Here is a 20,880-nt window from a genome sequence, read left to right on the forward strand (position 1 = left end):
CTCATCCTCAGAACAGTTAAGGCAGTCCTTTTCACTGTGTCCAATAAACCCACACATCAAGCAAAAGAACGGAAGACATTCATGCTTAAAATCAATACGTAGCACTCGACCATCCTTCCCTCTCATGTTTATGAATCTCCTCAAGGGTTTCGAGATGTCAAGGTTAATTTTCACTCTCCTGTACTTGTCCAATCCAAAGTCATCCTGTTCAATCTCCATGATTTCGCCCATTGATCCTGTAATTGCCCTAACAATGCTATTGGATCGTTTATTAAAAGGAAAATTTTCCAGCCGCACCCAGAATGGGGAATGAGATGGCATAACATCCGATGGCTGCTCGTCCCCTCCAACTTCACTAAAGGCCAGAAAATTATTTTCGAAACAACATGGACGTCCCTCCAAAATCTTTTCACTGCCCTTCCAATGGAAGAATTGAAAGGCAAACAAATTCGTACCAATAATTCGAATCACAACTCTCTTCGAAACAGCCCATGCTTGCGATATGGTCCTTTTGAATATGTCAAATTTGTAATTGCGATCCGTCACCAATTTCCCCACCAACATTAGGGCAACGCGTTCCTCTGACTCTTCATCCGCAACATCTCCAACATCCACAATTTCGTTCTCTTGATCGAAAATTCGTAATTTAGAGCACTGATTTGCTAGATCATCGGCCTTTGTTAGCCGGTGAAAAGCCTTTATTGCAAGGTAGGTCAATCTTTCTCTCGAGGTAATCTCGCCCCTCTCTTTCAAGGGAGTTTATGTCCAACTAAATTCTAAATTCTATCTATTGAACAACTTTAATTGCGAATAATGTAAAAGGAAAAAAAAAAACGGATGAACGTACCTCTTACCTCCCCTTCTTCTCTCTCTCTCTCAGTTATCCATAGAAGCGCACTCAACGTTCTCCATATACTTGTATCCACCATTGAAGCAGGTTTTGAGGTAAATTGTTGTTTTTGTTTGTAATCATCATGTCAATTTCACAATCTAGGGTTTAATTTAATTTAATTTTCAGAGTAGGAAGTTTAGGGTTCGAAAATTTGAACTATTGGTTCTAATTACTAAGATTATATGAAAGATCTTAACCAGCTATTATGTTGCTAGAAATTTGATAATCCCTTAAATTATTTATGTGATAATTGAATCAAATTTGGTTGCAGAACCCATTAATATTAGAATTGAACTATGAAATTAGACCTCTTTGATTTTTTTTGTTTGATTATTATATGATTTATATGAATTATTAGTTTTAATTTGTATTTTGGATTATGCTATTTGATTTCATTATGTGTTTAGCGACTTAGAACCCCTAATGGAAATTGGTAGCGTTGTTTTCCGCATAATTCATAAAGAGAAATTCCTAAGAGCGAGTTTAGCAATGACGAGCACTCGAGATGACTACACCTTAAGATCTAGAACAATTTATAAGTCTGATACCAGGTAAACATAATTATTATTTTATTTCTCAATTGCTAAACATCGCCCGCGAATCTCCACATAAAGCCCACAAAATTAGAGTGAATTGTCACTTTTGCCCTCAAAGTAAAAAACACAATTTCTTCTCTCAATTCTCTACTTCCACTTTCTCTCTCTAAAAAACTTTCCGAGCGATGTCGAGGCGGCCCGGCAAGGAAGTGGCGGCACAGGCGGCGGGTGGACAGCGGTTTTCCGGCGAGAAGGTATTTTTTATTAATTTTGTGTTTAAAAATTAAAAAAAAAAGGTCGGAGGCGGTGGCGGCGCCTAGGCCAGACGCCACCACCACGGCGGCGGCGTCTAGCCCAGACGCCACTACCACGGCGGCGGCGCCTAGGCCAGACGCCGTGACGGTGGCGGTGGCGTCTGGCCCAGGCGCCAGAACCACGGCACCGGCGTCTGGCCTAGGCGCCGCCGCCGTGGTAGTGGCGTCTGGGCTAGACGCCGCCGCCACCGTCACGGCGTCTGGCCTAGGCGCCGCCGCCTTTTTATTTATTTTTTTAATTTTTTTTTGGTTTTAAATTTGAAATTTAATTTTCGAAAATAATTATTTTTTTTTTTGATTTTTTTTTAAATTTGTTTTTCTTTTTTTTAATTTTAAATTTTATGTTTCTGATTTTTTTTTTATTTTGTTTTAAATTTTGTTGGTTTTTTTTAAAAAAATTTTATGTTCCTCTTTTTTTTTTTTAATTTTTAATTTTATGTTCTTGTTTTTTTTTTTTTTTGAATTAGTTTTTTTACTTAAAAAAAATTTTATGTTCCCTTTTTTTTGTTATAAATTTTTTTTAAAATTTTGATGTTCTTCTTTTTTTAAGTTTTTATAATTTTATATTTTTCACTTTGTTTTTTCCAATTTGTTTTTTTTGGGTAATTTTTTTTTTTGCTTTGTTTTTTCCAATTTTTTATTTATTTATTTATTAGGTTATTAATTTTTTTATTTTTAGGTTGTTAATATTTTGTAATGTTTTTAATTTATTTTCCATCATATGTATATTGTTTTATTTATTTATTTTAATTACTTTTTTTATGTTTATATTACATGTTTATATTGCATATTACATGTTTTGTTATTTTGTGTTAGGCATCGTATTTTCGTTCTGGGGCTGGGAAGAGTATGGACATTATGAGAAGTACGATGAACTCAATGGAGAGCTCGGGGCCCAGACACGTTAGATCCCGTGGTATTTCGGCCTCGGCTCGTAGAGAACGGGTGCACTATTCTGAGGATGATGAAGATGATGATGGTGATGAGGAGGAGGAGGAGGAGGATGCAGATGAGGATGTGGACGATCAGAGTTGACCATATGATGATTACGGTCCATTCAGTCAGAGGCTTGATGATGTGTATGAGACGCGTAGGGTAGACGTGCGTAAGGGTAGAGATGGTAGATTTGTTAGTAGATCTGGCACATCATCTGCGTCCACTGTGTCTGCGGTTAGCAGAAAACGGTCGAGGGCCGTTAATGATTCTTGGGTGGTGAGGGGCGAGGTGGCTGGGGGACCTATAGACGGGAGTGTGATTCCTAGCTTTCTAGGACACATCGCTACCCGTATTTGGGAGGACCAAGAGCGGGCTTTGGATAGCGGCATTTTGAAATGCCAAACCCGGGAGAGGACTTGTAACTTCTTGTGTAGTTGGGCTGAGGCTTGGCCGGAGGAGAGCGAGATGGTCGGCCGATTGAGGGCCACTAGAGTGAGCCACCTTCCTGCCACCATGCATGAGAGGATTGACTCGACGCTGATCACGGCTTTCGTTGAGCGATGGCAGCCGGACACGAACTCTTTCCACCTTCCGTTCGGTGAGATGACGATCATGTTGCATGACGTCGAGGCCATCCTTGGGATTCCCGTAGAGGGAAACCGAGCATCTGTTGTCACAGATGCGGATCAGGCAGATTTATTGGCGGAGCTGTTGGCGGTGGATAGGGCTGCGCTGTACACAGCGGCACTTGGTGTGTGGGATCACGGCGGTGTTAAGATCGCAGCAGTTTTGCAGCGATGTTTGCACCCCACTTCACGTAGGACGCAGGACACACAGCTGGCTGCATATGTTTTTCTTCTTCTCGGGTGTACCTTGTTTCCGGATAAGAGCGGAAACAAGCTCAGGCCACGCGACATAGTTGACGCGTGTGAGCCCGACAGAGTAGGCCAGTTTTCTTGGGGGTCGGCTACATTAGCGTACATGTATCGCCAGTTAGGATTCTCGAGCCGGGCTGATGCGGCAGGTATCACTGGATGTATGACGTTGTTACAGACGTGGATATACGAGTATTTCCCGGCGTTTCGACCACACCGCGACCCGGTTCCTATTGGGGATGGCCAGCCACGTGCCTGTGCGTGGAGTCCGCGTGTCGAGAAGAAGTCCATTGACCGCCTGCGATCGATACGGTTATTGCTTGACAGGATGTCCCCATTAGAGGTAAAGTGTTTAAATTATTTCTACTTTTATAGTTTGATGTGTTTATTGTATGAATCTTACTAATTTTAAAAAATGTGCAGGTGAACTGGATGCCTTTCGGCCAGAACCCTAGTAATAGGGTACCCAGGACCCTCTACACGGGACTGATTCAGTATCGTGAGATCGTAGAGGCGTACATGCCGCAGCGCTGTCTTCGCCAGCTTGGATATGTCCAAGTTGTTCCTCCTCCACCAGCATGGCCCAGTAAGGCCGTCCGATCTGCGTCGTTGAAGGAGTACGTCGTCCAATGGCCGGCAAGCATGATTGGCACGTGGGAGCAGTTTCCGATGGTTGCCCGCATATGGATTGAGCAGTTGCAGCGGCCGCCAACTGGGGTGGCTGCCATGTGTGACCAGCACTACATGGAGTGGTACAACCGGCACTCGCACCCGAGGTTGATCAGAGACGTCCACCACGGCGACGACGCCGATGATGATGATGTGCCACCGCCCACTGCCGTGGATGCGGTACGTCTCATAAAACATTTGTAGTTGTGTTTTTTTTCATATAATACGTCTCATAATACGTCGTTATTGAATTTTATGTGTTTTGTTATGTGTAGTGGATGGGAAAGATGACGCAGTTGGGACACAGACTTTTTGAGGAGAGGGACAACATGACGACTGCAACAGGCAGAGCTGTTATTGATGAACTGGAACGGGCCCTTGAGCAGTGGCAGTGGGCGTCACAGAGAGATTATTGATATGTCGGCAGTGCATTTATAAAACATTTTCCTAGTTGTTTGTAAAAGTTAACATTATCTGTTCTTATAATTATTATTTTAAGTTCTTAGAATTTGACATTATATTTTTAGTTTTTATAACTTTTATTTTAAGTTGTAATTAGTGGGCATACGAAAACTAAATACAGGTTCACATTTAAATGGGAAAACTAAATACGAAAATTAGAATCCGAAAATTTATGTCTGACGTTGTAGAAGCTGCTGTATAGGGTTCCTTCCCTCTGACCGTTCAAACCTCAATTTTTGTCTGACGTTGTAGATGTGTCTTCGGTTTGGCTGGTCTTCAGGAAATTTCTCCAACACAGATGCTAATATTTTAGCAGGCTTCACTTGAGCATCACTCATTTCTTTTACAATTAGTTTCGCAGCAGGACTTAGGCCACTTAACTGTCGATGACCCACTTCATATGCGATCATCTCATGGTTGTGATACCCCCATTTACCGTAACTCTTCACTTCCCAACCGTCACCCCTTTGCTGTTGTCGAACCTTTACTCTGAACTGACACCCACAACCTTTCCGCTTTGTATCAAACCGAATCGCTTGACTGAAATCTCGTTCCTCCCTTTTGCGATAACGGTCGCATCTCAAAATGCGATCCATTCTACCATCCCGTTGAGATTTATGAGTTGCTACTACTAAACAAAAACCTGATCTAATTGCAACCTGTTTCGCCCAATCAACCGCTTGTTGAGCATCTTCGAACAGACCATCGTGTACAAAAATCCCACTATAATCATTTCCGTCTCCACCATAATCCTGCAACAATAACATATAAATATAATCACATAAGAGTAGATTAAATTAATACATTTGACACAACATTAGCACAAAAGCAAAAACAATAATAAATTATAAACAACAAACAAAGAAATAAACAAAAAGTATTCAAAAAAAAAAAAAAACAAAACACAAAAATAAAAAACATAAACAAAACTTTAGATTAAATAAATAAAAATAAACCAAAAAAATAAAAACAAAAAAAAAAACATAAAACGAAAAAAATTGTAAAAAAAAAAATAAAAAATAAAAAAATTAAAAACAAAAACAAATTAAAACAATTAAAAACAAAACAAAAAAAAAACCAAAAAAAAAAGAAAAAAAATTGTAACACAAAAAAAAAAAATAAACAAATTTTAAATTAAATTAAAAAAAAAAAAAAAAAAAAATAGTGGTGGCGCCTAGCCAGGACGCCGCCACCGTGGCGGTGGCGTCTAGCCAGGACGCCGCCACCGTGGCGGTGGCGCCTGGCCAGGACGCCGCCACCGTGGCGGCGGCGTCTTGGCCAGACGCCACGGCCACGGTGGCGGCGTCCTGGCCAGGCGCCAGAGCCACGGTGGCGGCGTCCTGGCTAGGCGCCACCACTACGGTCACGGCGTCCCGGCAGGACGCCAGCCGCCAATTCGTGGTTTTAGATGGCTTCGTACCTCCTTTTCCGGCGTCAACGGCGTCTCTACGGTGCATCTACCCGACGTTGAGGGCTCTTCGGTTTCACTCGGCGATCCAGTCCTGCTCCACATTTTTTATGAGTGAAAAATTTTATTTTCGGTAAAAATTAAAACAAGGGCAATAATGTCAACATTTTTAAAAAATGTGGGCTTTATGTAGAAAAACGCGGGCGATGTTTAACAAATCCCTTTTATTTCCTTTTGGAGGGTAATTCTCTGTTTCTCATTGTGAGAAACAAGTTTATGTGTAATGATTTGGGACTCCCACTCATGACACATATATATGCGGTCTCCACCAATGAAAAATATCACATATTTTCCAAAATGCCATTATGAGAAACAAAGGGGCTCCCTCTCTTTTGGGTTCTATTATATATCCTTATTTTATATAAAATGAGCTGGATTTTGACTTATGGTTGTACATTTATGCAATTTTATCATTCAATTAAACACTACTACATTTTTGACCTATTGCAACCTCATTTCCGTTGCATTAGGCGTCAAAATCTGTGGCATTAGGCCTAATGCAATGGCCATGTACCGTGACATCTGATGGCGTTGCAGTAGGTCTAATGCAACGGCATATGGTACCTAATGCCACGGCATCAATGATCCGTTGCATTAGATCAACACCTGATGCAACGACAACATTATTGCCGTATGCCACGGTTCCCTATACTCTTATGCCATGGTTCCCTATACCCTAATGCCAATAATAATAATAATAATAATAATAATAATAATAATAGTAATAATAACAACAACAACAATAATTAAGACCATTAAATTGGAATTTCATTAATATAAATTGAAGGTTTGTACATTATTGCTCTTAAAGGGAAGAGTTACAAAATCAAATTTCACTAATTAAATTTATTGAGATAAAAAAAAAAAAAAACCTATCAAAGCTAAATCACTGTTCCCAAATACAATATTTTCAACATTTGTTTGGCTGCTACAACATATACTACAAAAACCAAAATCTATCTTGAAACCGGGGAGAGAGATGTTTTGTAGCTGGAGAGAGAGTTGTCATCGTCTGCAAGGCAGCAAGTCAGCAAAATTACAGCAGGGGCAGCAACAACATTATAAAGCAGAGGCAGTAGTAGCAACATTATAGAGTAGATGTAGTAGCATATTATATAGTAGAAACGACAACATCAATGTACAAGGTAAAAGGAATAGCAGCAAGCACCACCCAAACAACATAACAATTTAACAACAGCGGTTTAAACCAATAACATGGCACTACAACTAAAAATACCCTTGCTTCGTATAAGGTAAATCCGAGGTAATCCCAATACACCTTAAAAATTTATCTAAAACTATTAATCTAAATAGAGATATTCAAGAAAAGAAAAAAATCAACTATATTCTAGTATAATTACAAGACAGAGATTTAGTAAAGGAAAATTTAGTTTGGAATCAAGAGTAAAAACTAAGCAAGAACACACAAGGGATTAGAGATATACATATATAGAACAAACCTGCAATGCAATTTAAAAAAAAAAAAACAGTATTCGTTCAAATTTGCAGTGTTACCAGTGAATATATGTCAATGTCAGCATCTATATCTTATTTAATTACCTTCAGGGTACTTACAAATGAATAAGCAAGTGTCATATTTTCATGGAGTAGCTGAGGTGGAATTGAGCCAGAGAGTTGATATCTTCCAAAGTGACCGATAAAGTGGCAATCAATAGACAAACAACAAGAAATTGAAAATTAAAAGATTGAAAGAGGGCAATACAATAATGGTAAAATTCGATAAAGAATTCAAGAAATTTTCAAATCAAAAAATAAATGCGTCAGACATACAAGTGCTTACAACTATGCAGCATATCAAGACCTGGTTTAGTCCCATTTGAGACAGGTAATGTTCCAGTAAGCTTGTTTTCAGCTAGATCCAGCCAATAGAGCTTAGAAAGATTACCAATTGAACTTGGTATTGACCCGCTTAAACTATTAGAATTCAACGATCAGCAGAACACCAAAATGCAGAATTCAGACCATTATTTTTTTAAAATAAAAATGAAAATCAGAGAAGGAAAGGACAGTCAAGCCACAGAGAGCACAAAGCCAAAAACAAATTGAACAAGCTACAGTAGATAGGAGACCAATCTATTTGCATGCCAATCAATATTAAGATCTCAAAAACTCAAATGGTAAATAAATAAAAGACAACATAATACAAAAGAAATATACAAAAAAAGAAATACACAAGCAGCAAACAACACGAATAACCATCATGTGGCTTTGGCTTATATAACAAAATTGAAAGAAAAAAATAAATAAAGCTGGCCAAATACATCTCTGCCACTAAATGTTCAAAATAAAATATGTGTGTGTTTGGAGAGGAGGGAGGTAAATGAGCTTGGTTAAATGTATCTTCACAAGTAGTTTAGGACACAAAAGCTTTTGAACCCTCCTTCATCTAGAACTCACAACACCCTTCCCAAATCAATTAATGTAATTTTCAAAGATCAGAGCATTAAGCAAAGCAAAGATAAATATTGAATTATGTCAAAACTTCCCTAAAATGCAGGTTCTATGTCACCCCATTCAATGTATGCCTGAAAATAAATCTCACTTGGATTAAGCAAGGACCTTGATCACATTCCATTTTATTTGCATTCTAATGGCATTCACAGCATTAGGTTCATTTAAAATTCTTATAAATTTTGCAAGACATTTGCATTTTAACAAATACTATTTCAGAGGATGCGTCCAATAGAAGCAGATATCAGAATATACCAATGTTAGAAAGGAATCTCTCTTTCATTACATTCATCATTAAATCGTTTTCATCTTCAAGTGTCATGTTCTCATACGGAATTTCTATCAAGACCCCAATCCCATTGCACCCCATTCTCCAAACACATAGTTCAACTTTTCCAAATTGTAATATACTAATAAGCAGTAACCATGCTCATTTTCGAAGCATCAATATACTATTTATCTCTATCTCACCCAAACGAAACGCAATGCCCTTAATCAATTCCAACATGAATCGTCCATAAGCACCAGTTACTAGACATTATAACACCAACTATAGTAATCTACTGTCATCATTACCTATACCATAACATTTGCACTACCATAACCAACAAAACAACCAAAAGCATACTTATTTGCAAGTTAAAAATCTACCAATTTTCCAATAATCAAACCAAATACTAACAATATGATCAAAAATTTATAACAAAAACTACTAAAATCAGAAATTAAAGATAATATAAGGAACCTGGCAAGAATAGAAAGGCGAGAAACCAAAACGAAAGAAATTTAACCTGAGAGTTCTCGAGGAATTAAATTGTTTTACAAACGAAAGAAATAGAGGTAGAAATGCAATAGAAATAGCGATTATACCTGACTCCATTATTGAGCTACTAAGCGACCAAGAACACCAGGTCCAACAATTAGCAAATCACTCTCACCAACTACCACAGACAATGATGATGAACCTGATTAACATTAAATTGTCAATTTATTGAAAATTCCTAAGTGTATAATTGTCGAAATTGGAACAATAATTGAAAGGGGAGAGAAAGTAGCGAGAAAGAAGAAAAAGGAGAGATAAAGAGAGAAGGCTTATTCAAAGATCAGGGCACGAAGCTGGAGTTCGAGCGACGTTAGTTCAGCAACTCTCCACCACCGCCATCAATAACAAATCAAAACTCACCATCGCTGCTTTCCACCACCGCCAACAGTTACAAATCGAAACCCTAGAAATCGAAAAAAATAAAAAAAATTGAACTAGTAATTATGCAAAGGAACCCTAAATTTAAAATTTAAAGAGGAAAGTTTAAAGAAACTCATACCATGAATACCAATCAAAACCCTAAAAATCGAACCGCATTGTCGTTATCACTCGCGACCACCATCACCACCGTGACCATCAGTGAATGAGGAGGGAGAAGAAAGAGAGAATTTAATTTTGTGAGCGACGGTGGTTGTGGATGTGTGCGGCTGCGGTGATGATTGCCTTCGTCTTTGAGGAAGAGAATAGGGAGAAGGAGAGAAAGAGAGAGGAGAGTGAACTTTAAGCGCATTTTCATATGGAGTGAACTGCCGTGGCAATAGCCTTTCAGGTTGTTGTATTAGTACACCTAATGCAACGGCTTCTTAAAGCCATTGCGTTAGCTCCACCTTTTGATGTACAAAGTTTATGCCGTTGTATTAGGTTTATCTAATGCAACGGCAATAAAATGAGTTGTTGCACTAGCTCTTTTTAGCCGTTGCATTTGATTTAAAATGTAGTAGTGTAATTTGGTTTTATGGCTAGTGCCCAACGTTTCAAAAAATATTACAAGAAGCTTCCTGACGGTCGTATTATCGGAGGTCATAGTATCGGAGATCGTGTTCCACGCCGGACTACAGGGACCGCAGAAGATGTCTTAGCACAGTGTCGGCGTTGCGCTGAACCAGCACTTGCACACTACAATACCAAAATAGCTCCGACTGTGGGGTTTGTATTCTCTTTCCTTCTATTTCTCTACCTCTTATGTAAAAACACATACCTTTACTCATTTAACCATAGTCCATAACCAATATGGAAAACTAACAATCTAATTACATCTCCGACTTACTGCTATTACTAAAACTCTGTAGTGAGCAGTAATAATCATTAAACCAATATTGTTTAGTGTTTTATGTCAGTGATGGGTAATCTGTGGTTTATACACACGGGTGTACAGTGCTCATCATACACCCGGATAAATAAAAAAAAGGCGGAAAGAACATCCTGTGTTTCATAAAGAACATACATGTATTTGACAAAGAACATGGTTGTATTTGACAAAAACATGCATTACCAAAGAACATAAAGATATAATAAAAAGAACGAGATAAAAGCTTGATAAAATTTTCTGAAAAATTACACATTATTAACCGGAAAAATTTAGAAGTGATAAATAATCGAGTAGGGCCGGGCCATATCATAATTTCTCGTGCTCAAACCCGTATAAAAGTAGCGGATTTTCGGGATTTTTTCGAACCCGGATCGAGTTTTAACTAAAAATGCATTTTTAGGTTTGCCCAAACCCACCCTATTTCGGGCCGGATCGGGTCGGAATGTGAGTCATGCCAATGTTGATCACCTCTTAAAAAATCCTTACCAAAGATATCATTTCCCCAAAAAATAGTTTTCTATCTCTCCAAAAAAAAATTCAACTTCCCATAATAATTAGGTTTTTTTACTCTAACATTTTTTTCAATTAAAAATAATTTAAGATTTCAATATCAAATTTCAAAATACCAAATGTTAAAAAGAACATAATTTATATTGTAAAGTACATATAGTTAATACCTAAATAACACACTAATCAAACTCAAAGAATGTGCGATAATAAAAGTAATTTAAATATGACATGATAATAAAAAATAGAATTTGGGCGTCACTACGACCTTAAAGAACATACACGCCAAATTCAAAGAACATACTTTGTATTATTAAACCCAAAAAAAAATATGTTTATCAACATATGTTAAACAACATAAGTTATAATGTAAAGAACATATAATTTTACTCAAAGAACACACTGATCACACTCAAATAACATATTAAAGGTATGTTCTTTGTCAAACATAGGTATGTTCTTTATCAAACACTATATGTTCTTTCCGCCTTTTTTTGTTTACCCGGGTGCACCATGAGCATGGTGCACCCGGGTGTATTATCTAATTTTCACCTCTCTTAGGGTAAGTATTGATCACTTTGGCTCTCCTGGTAAGGCTTCTTCATCAGTGTTGCTTGCAGTATATTGAGCCCCTTTTCATTTCTGATTCTCTAATCTTTTTGTTCTCTATATTGGTATTTGACATCGATTGTATATTTTTATTTTGGTTTCAGGTATGATGAATGGGGAGCTTAGCTTGTGAATCAATATTATCAGTAGAACGACTTTGATCCAAGGATGACATCAGTATGATGATCGATTTTCATTCCGTTCCTGTGCTGGCAGCCACTGAGCCACACAGAAAAGTTGCTGTAAAAATAAAAGTGAGAATAGTAAAAAGAATTAAAGGGGTAATTTGGGAGCATAAGCTTGTGCACCTTACAATCAGTTATATCTTACTCAGATATAACCGGTAGCAATATGGTATATATGAGCATATTGTATGCTGTTAAATCTTCCAAGGTAAAAAGTAAACGAACTAAAAATTCAATTTTTATACTTTTTTATGTAGACGAGTAAAAATAAATAATGTTTGTTGGAAAGTTGAGTGAGACATTTTGTTGAATTTTTGGGATTATCATTGTTGTTGATGTTTGCTAGGGTGATATTAAAGCTTTTGTTTGCATATGCTCATATTCTACAAATTAGCTCGAAGTTGCTCATACACAAATAAAGCAATGGTAAAATTGAAGAATATGAGAAAAAATAAACGTTATATTGTACCAGAAATTGAATTTCAAAAAATTATTGACAATAATAATGAAAAATACGAGAAAGCTTAGAAGGAAATTAAGCAGAAAAAAATGAAATCAAAGCTCGAAACTAAACTGAAGCTTTTCAACACACGAATTACAAAAATAGTGAGTGAAGTTTGAGAGTGCAAATAAAAGAGAAAATGAGTATTATGAGAGTTATGACTTTAAATAGTTAAATATGAGAGAAAATATGATGAATCTTATGAAATTAGACAGAAAAATGGGTCTTACGTAGTATACTCTTATCAATCAATAGATTAAAAGTAGATCTTATTAATTTAGATATTACATAGTAAAGATAGGTCTTATAAGTTTAGAAAGTGAAAGAGAGGAGAGAAGAAAACGAGTCAACTTGTGATGTGTTAGCAACGTCCACGAACAAGTGAAGGAAGAGGTTTGTAGATCATAAGGATTATTGTACGTATTACAAACTTATCGCTAGGTTAATCAAATGTACTCTATGGATTGAAGTTTATGGTAGTACTCCTAAATAGAAAGTGAAATAGGTCAAAAATAGACTCAAAAACAAAAAAAATCGTAAGTTTGTCCATTGGGGATGACCACGTTGCGCCCTGAGATCTCACGATGTGTTAGAGGACCATCTTAACGGACCAAAAACTTAAGCCGCTACATACTCTATCACAATGATTGTTCAAAAAGGACAAGCTTATTGAAAGCATTTTGTAACACTACATGAGCCCAAAACACAGCTAATGCAAGTAAGCAATGTAATAGCTAATAGTTAATGCCTACACCCTAGTATTAGTAGGGACGCAGGGTTACCTATACCCCCCTTCTTACCCACCTCCCAATTAAATCCGTCATTTTTGTTATAAAAAAAACCAAAAAAAGAAAAAGAAAAAAAGAAATCAAATTATACTCATCACCATTGTTATCCTCTAAAAAGCTTCATTCTATCATTTCTCTCTCTTAAAACTTTTATCATTTTCATTTCCTCTCTCCAAAAATCTTCATATTTTCTCTCATAGGGGTTTCATCATCATCTATTCATATCACCCCTTGTCGAAGCTTCATCGTCGACGCAAATTCTTTGATGAGGTACTATTTTCTTTCTCCTTTTCCATTTCAACGATTTGATATAATTGTTAATTGTCGATTTTATATATTTACTCTAATTTTTTTCCCCTATTTGATTATAAAATTATAGAGAAGAAAATCTTAAAAAACTACAACAATAAAAATTTCATATATATGAAGTACTGTACAAAATTTAAATGAGATGAAGCTTTTAATTTATTTTTTTTTTTAAAAAAAAAGAGTATTATATGTTATTTGTGTTGGAGAACACTAAAACATTAAAAAAAAGGTGAAGAGGAGTTTGGGGGGGGGGGGGGAGGGGGGTGTAGGCAACTTTACCTACACTGGGGTGTAGGTAAAAAATTGCATAAGCTATGGTCTAAGGCCATACGTTGTTTATTAAGTCTACTAATTTAATTATTTTGGACCAAATCAATTCTATACACTTATTAGGTCTAGTGGTCTAGCAATTATGATTGTTTTATCATACGCTTGTATGAATTTTAAAAGCATCAAATTAGGCCATGCATGTTACCAAGTTTTGATTAGTGGAATAATAGGCCTCATAAATTGGTTGATAGATAGCAAATTAAAGTGAGGTTTAATAATCTAATAATATAGGATATATATACCTAAATTCTTATATGTTTGTTAATTGAGACGAACACTATAAGAGGGAGGGTGAATTATATATAAGTTCCTAATGACTACTTTTGTGGAAATAAAACAGAATATAAACGAACAGAACTTTGCAAAGCACACAAAATTTTACGAAGAAACCTCTCAAGGCCCAATTGGAAGTAAAATCTCGACCCTCCAAGGGATTTCAACCCAAACCAATCCACTATAATAGGGCAAACTCTCCTAGTTACAACCTATTATAATCAGACCTTTACTCACAAGTTCCTGTCTGAACTTGCAACAAAGTAGAACCGTATTCTACCTAACTTAAGTCCCTGACTTAGATTCACTCGGCACTCCCTGAATGCTCACACAATCATCTTCAATCTTGAAGCCTACAATCTGTATGCAATACACTTAACACTTGATCACCCAATACCAAAACAATACAAACTCTTGACTCTAATATGTGATTGGAAAGCTACACATGATTACCAAAACTAATATGACAAAGTTTAGACTTGGAAAACTTACACTTTAAGCTCTCTTCAGATTCTTCACTCATAAACTCACAAAGTTGTGCTAATTATGAATTCTCCTTTATATGCAAGTTATACTGGATGTAACGTAGGGTTTTCAAAAGATATAAATTATAAAACTGCCGTTTTCATAATTACACTTCTATGTAAATCTTTTTGAAACAAAATCTTTTTAGAAACCTTATCAAAGATATAATTTATGAAAAGAATAATATTTTGTAAAACCAGTTTATAAAATAAAAATCTTTCAAAAATCTTTTCATAAAATTAAAACTCATCTTTTATAAATTTTCCATTTTTAAAGCTTGCCAAGCTTTGTCAAGATTCTAATAAATTCCATGCATAAACTTTCCTACCATATTTACAATAATCCTTAGATAAAAAAACTTAACAAAAAGACTTATATTCTAAAACTGGATTATCTCATCAATCGTTGTAAGTTAAGGATACTTAGGCATCACGCAGACCAGGACTAAGTTCCTGCGTGTTGTCCTTTATTCTCCGGCTCCTTGCTGGAACTTCGTAGGCAAAGTTCTTATAGAACTTGATGTCTCCAACGCAGACCAAGCCAGTCTTCTTAGCTTGCTGTCAAGCTCCTGTTAGGGAACCTTTCTTATTGTTCCTATTAGGGAACTCAGTTAGTTCCATTGTGGAACTCTTCTTTTACTTTCTTTAACTTTCCCTAGGATCTCCTTGAGTCTTCATAGTCAGGTTACTATTCCACTTCCCAAGTTAATTTCACCTGTTCTAGTTAAACACTTAGAGAAATCGCATTAGTTGAAGTTTGCTTTTATTCTTCATCATTATAACTCTTAAGCTTCAAAAATTTCCCCCTTTTTGATGATGAAAAACATAGCAAACTTTGAGCAGGAAAGTTAAATACAATTAAAGGTCATATTTTTGTATTTTTTGATTTTTTAACAAGAAAATAAAAACACACAAAAACTAAAACAAAAATAACTTAAGAAAGACTATAACAAAGAAAAAAATAAACAAAACCAGAACAAAACAGAACTATTAAACTATTATTTACACAATATCAAAGAAATCTTTGATACTTTATCAACTGGAACCCAGAACAACTTCCACTTTCAAGTTTGCTTATTCTTTTCCTCCTTTTGGCATTATCAAAAAGTCTGGCAATCTAAGGTATTAAACATCTAGCCACAACCCCACAAACAATTCATCGAGTGTGGGAAACTGAAGGCAGCGCTGACTAGCTCTCTTTAGCTAGTTCCTTCACACAATCCTGCACATGCTTTCATATCATACAAAACACACATGTATATGAAAAGTTCCAAATAGATGTTTAAAAACAAAATATCACCCTCTTTTAATAGTTACAAACCAAAGTTTGCAAAATACCAAAATGAAATTAAAATTGTTCATGACATAAAAAAACAAATGAAAAGGCTAAGATTAGGCTAGGCTAAGGTAGGTTGCATGAGGTAAGCTGGGTTAGGATTCAAGAAGTTCAAGAATCTTCTTGTTGTCTTCCTTCTGAGCTTCAATACTCGCCTCCGGCTTTTCTTCCAAGCTCTTAATAGCCTTCTGGAACTCTAACTTCTGTCCCTTAAGACTCTTCTCAAGACCCTGCACTCTCTTTTCCAGCTTCTAAACTCTCCCTGTTGATTCTTTTAGCTGCCTCTTTGCAAGCTCAGCCACCTACCCTTCCAGAACCTTGTCATCAGTATCCAACTCCAAAGGCTTCTGCATGTTGGTCTAAGGAAAGGAACTAGCCGTAAGCCTCCTACTCTTCCTCACATGCTCACCAGATGCTGCTCCTTCTCTCTTATTCCCACTGGCTTCAGATTTCATTTCTTTTTCTTCCACCTTCTTAATCCTCCCATCTACAACAGCCAAACTTATTCCCAGCAGAGTCTCAAGCTCATTGATCACATTTTCTACCTTTTCCTTCAATCCACCATAGACTCCTTTGAGTTTCACACCAAGACTCTCAAAGACATTTGACAGCATAGCCCCATAGCCTACTTTGTTCTTATTAGGAACACAGTGGGCTAGATGTTGATACATCAATGAAGGAAAATTGATTTTGATCTTTTTAGCCAGACAGAAAATTATAGCCATATCCAACAAACATGGCTCATTTTTCTTTTGAGTATGAGGTAGGATTGTTTTCTTCACTAAATTAAACAACAGCTTGTTTATAGGGCTCAAATTATTATGATTCATAATTTTAACTCCCCCTTTTCCTCCCAAATACTCAACAATATCACCACCTAAGAAACTATCCACTTTCACACCAGATTTTCCCTTAGCATACATTTCATAACCCTCAGTTAGAACCTTCATAATAGTTCCCAATCGTTCAACATTATAGCAGTTTTATTAATTTCACTAAAAATTACCCCTTGTTTCACCTTAAAATTTTTGCAGAATTCATTCGTAGAAAGAGGATACATGCAATTATTAGAAGACTTGGACAACATATACTCCTATCCTTGAAAAAGTAGCAAATCAAGAAATTCCAAAAACCTAGCTTTTTTACACCAAGTTAAATTCAGTCTATGACCAACAACATACCTTCCAGCTATAGATTCCAGTTCGGATTGATCATCATCCTCTCCAATTGGATCGTTTTCCTCACCCGATTGGAATTCCCCCTCAGTAAAGTCCTCCACTTCTTTGATGTGCTCTGCTAGAGATTTTGCCTTTGCTTTCGTTTCTTTCCACTCCTTCATTCTATTGAGTAAATCATCAGAAGACGAAACTTCTCCAACTACTGACGCCTTCTCCTTCTCCATTGGGTTTTTTTTTGTGGTAGAGATAGTGGGGGTGTTTGCTGTAGGAACTTCTTCAAAGTTTTCTTCATCCTTTTTAGGTGATTCGTAAACCACCATAGCAAGAGGTGAGGTTTCTTCTTCTGAATGTTGTGGTGTGGGAATTTTCTCAGTGGAATTTTTGCTGGTTTCAATTGCCATGGATGAAGGTTTAGGCTTTTGGCGAGTTTGATGGTTTTTACTGAGAGTAGTTTTTGTGATTTGAAAGTGAGGAGATAAGGTGGGTGAAAGATGCTTTTATATTTAATGAAGCGGTGCAAGGGATATGAACGGGTTACTGTTCAGTCATTAATTGAACAACTTCAATTTATTTTACAAAAAATAATCAGGATGAATATTTTACAAAATCTTTTCTTTCCAAATTCAAGTAATTTCCAAAAATAGGATTTTCCAAAATTCAGATGTATTTGGAATGCACTTTCTACACATATGCAATGTACAATACTAATCACACACGTTTTCAAGTGTTAGTGAACTACCTCCAAGAATTCACCAACGGTGACACTTCAGCTATGTTTAGCACACCAAGGTTGTGCTAGATGTCCTTTTTGCTCTTTTCGCATTATTTTTTACTTTGCCATATCTTGGAACTTCAGAAGCAATCAAGTTAGCTTGATCATCTCAAGTTCCAATCTTAATTTCTCAAATCTTTCTCTGTTCAAGGGCTTGGTTAGAATATCTGCAATTTGATTTTCAGTGGCAAAATTCTAATCTAATATTCCCTTGTTCCACATTATCCTTTAGGAAGTGATGCCTAATGTGGATTTGCTTGACCTTTGAGTGTTGAATTGGATCTTTAAATAATACATATTGCACTAGTATTATCACAGTAAATAGGAACACAATCAAATAAAATACCAAAATCTCTAACCTGTTGCTTTATCCATAACATTTGAGAGCAACATGCTACTTCAGCTATATATTCAGCTTCAGCTGTAGATAATGCAACTGTGTTTTGTTTCTTGGAACCCAAGATACTAAACACGGTCCCAAAAACTGTACCATACCTGAAATGCTCTTTCTATTAACCAAGTCACCTGCATAGTCAGCGTCAGTAAAACCATTTAACTCAAATGTGTCACTTCTAGGATAGAAGAGACCCAAATCATCAGTTCCTTTTAAGTAACAAAAAATTCTTATCACTGCTATTACATGTGACTCCTTTGGGTTTTCTTGGAACCTAGCACACAAACCTACATTAAAAGATATGTTAGGTCTACTAGCTGTTAAGTAAAGTAGAGATCCAATCATACCTCGGTACATAGTCTGATCAATTGAAGTTCCAGATAGGTCTTCATCAAGTTTCGTTGCAACACCCATAAGGGTTCTATTGGTCTTAGCATTCTCAAGCTTATATTTCTTGATCAGTTCTTTAATGTACTTATGTTGATGAATCATGATCCCTTCTTCAGTTTGCTTAATTTGCAAACCAAGAAAGAAATTTAACTCACCCATCATGCTCATTTCAAATTCTCCACCCATGAGGTCAGCAAAATACTTACACAAAGATTTGTTGATTGCACCAAATAATATGTCATTAACATAAATCTGTATAACTAAGATGTCAGTTCCATTTGATTTTAAAAACAATGTTTTATCAATTTTACCATGTTTAAAACCATTAGTCAAAAGGAACTTGGACAACCTTCGTACCATGCTCTAGGAGCTTGCTTCAGTCCATAAAGAGCTTTGTCAAGCTTGTAAACATGGTTTGGGAACTTTGGATTTTCAAATCCAAGAGATTGTTCCACATAGACGTCTTCCTCAAGGACCTCATTTTAAAATGCACATTTAACGTCCATCTGGTAAAACCTGAATCCTATATAAGCAGCAAAAGCTATAAATAAACGAATGGCTTCTAACCTTGCTACTGGAGCAAATGTCTCATCGTAGTCAATTCCTTCATGTTGATTGAACCCTTGAACTACAAGTCTTGCTTTGTTTCTGACAATAATACCATGCTCATCTAGTTTGTTCACTACAAGAAAACAGCTTGATTCCGACGAAAAAAATCCGTCGGAAACATCAGAAATTCCGTCGGAAATTGGTCTTCCGACGGAATTCCGTCGGAATCAGTGGAATCAATCTGTTGCAAAACCCTTTGTAGGAAATTCGACCTTTTCCGACGGATTTATTTCTATCGCCGCTGTTTTTTACTTTAATCGAGAGTCCGTCGCAATTTTCCGACGTAAAAGATTCTGTCGAAACATACCTCTTCCGACGGAACTTTCCGTCGGAATATACCTCTTTCGACGGAATATTCCATCGGAATTTACTTCCTTTCGACGGAAATTTCTGTCGAAAATGTTAATAAAAAAAATAAAAAAAAATAGCCCCACCCACCACCCCTACCACCAGACCTAGCCTGAACCCACCCACCTACCTTACCTGAACCCACCACCAGCCCTAGCCACCTCCAACCCACCCAAACCACCTTACCCAAACCCTAACCCACTAGACCACCATAACTAACCCCATCTCCACCCACCAACTGTACCCACCCCACCTAAAACTGTACCTACCCAGTACCCCTACCTTAACCCACCTCCCTTAACCCACCACCACAACCCAGTAACCCCACCCTAACCGAACCCCCCAACCACCCAGCCTAACCAAACCGGACCCACCACCTTAACCCCCCCACTTAATCCTAACCAACCGAAATCCAGATCTACCACCCAAACACCCCCAAACCACAACCACACTATTGCCGAAAATTAACAAAAAAAAAAAAAAAAAAAAAAAAAAAAAAAAAAAAAAAAAACCAATCACAACCACCACTACTACGAAAACCACAATTACAACCCAAAAATTAACATAAAAAAGAAAAAAAAAGGAAAGAAAATTAAAATCAAGAAAACATACCTTAACACCGAAATTGGATGTTAATTTCTCATCGAATTATGTTTAATACGGCCAAATTCGATCATGAAACCTCTAGATCTAGAGGTTTCATGGTCGAATTTGACCTGAATAACAATGGGACACCGTCGAGAAGGAACAAAGGAGAAGGAGAAGAGAAATGACGAGAATGGCGGTGGTGGTGTTGCGTAGCGACAATAGGTTTTGTTCAGCAGCGGCGGTGTGAGAAGGAGAAGGTGAAGAGAGGAGAAGTGAGAAGAAGAAGAGAGGAGAAGTGATAATGGCAAAGGAGAGAGGAGGGAGGAGTTCAGAGAGAAAGATAAGAGGAAAGAGGAAAGGAGAGGAGAGAGAAAGAGAAGAGAGGCGGAGAGAGAGAAGAGGAGAGAGAAAAGAAATGAAGGGGAGGGGGTTTTCCGGTTTTTTAGGGTTAGGTGTTTTTCAATTTTTTTTTGTTTTATTTG

The 20,880-nt window shown here is 36.9% G+C and overlaps 3 protein-coding genes and 1 long non-coding RNA gene across 5 annotated transcripts; 2 read left to right on the top strand and 2 right to left on the bottom strand.

The window, feature by feature from the left end:
- Positions 1-1,554: 1,554 nt before the first annotated feature.
- LOC110699688 (high mobility group protein B1-like) lies at positions 1,555-2,779 on the top strand. The gene is made up of 2 exons (XM_021877212.1): positions 1,555-1,682; positions 2,559-2,779. Exons 1-2 carry the CDS (start codon positions 1,614-1,616, stop codon positions 2,775-2,777), a joined length of 288 nt encoding a protein of 95 aa, XP_021732904.1. The 5' UTR covers positions 1,555-1,613; the 3' UTR covers positions 2,778-2,779.
- LOC110699686 (protein MAIN-LIKE 1-like) lies at positions 2,779-4,855 on the top strand. Its single transcript, XM_021877211.1, has 3 exons — positions 2,779-3,896; positions 3,977-4,402; positions 4,498-4,855. The coding sequence occupies exons 1-3, from the start codon at positions 3,144-3,146 to the stop codon at positions 4,636-4,638; spliced, it is 1,320 nt and encodes a 439-aa protein (XP_021732903.1). The 5' UTR covers positions 2,779-3,143; the 3' UTR covers positions 4,639-4,855.
- Positions 4,856-6,912: 2,057 nt separating this feature from the next.
- On the bottom strand, positions 6,913-10,304 carry LOC110699689. 2 transcript variants are annotated; one of them, XR_002506966.1, is made up of 5 exons: positions 9,947-10,304; positions 9,495-9,850; positions 7,944-8,087; positions 7,713-7,794; positions 6,913-7,164 (listed from the first exon to the last, which is right to left on the bottom strand). It is a non-coding gene; the product is annotated as an uncharacterized LOC110699689 (long non-coding RNA). The 2 variants fall into 2 exon arrangements; XR_002506965.1 differs by having other exon boundaries at positions 6,913-7,794; positions 9,947-10,303.
- An 8,168-nt stretch (positions 10,305-18,472) lies between these two features.
- On the bottom strand, positions 18,473-19,213 carry LOC110699846 (uncharacterized mitochondrial protein AtMg00810-like). The gene has a single exon (XM_021877358.1). The coding sequence runs from the start codon at positions 19,211-19,213 to the stop codon at positions 18,473-18,475; it is 741 nt and encodes a 246-aa protein (XP_021733050.1).
- Positions 19,214-20,880: the final 1,667 nt, after the last annotated feature.

Source organism: Chenopodium quinoa, unplaced genomic scaffold (genome assembly GCF_001683475.1).
Source record: "Chenopodium quinoa cultivar QQ74 unplaced genomic scaffold, ASM168347v1, whole genome shotgun sequence".
Lineage (NCBI taxonomy): Eukaryota > Viridiplantae > Streptophyta > Magnoliopsida > Caryophyllales > Amaranthaceae > Chenopodium > Chenopodium quinoa.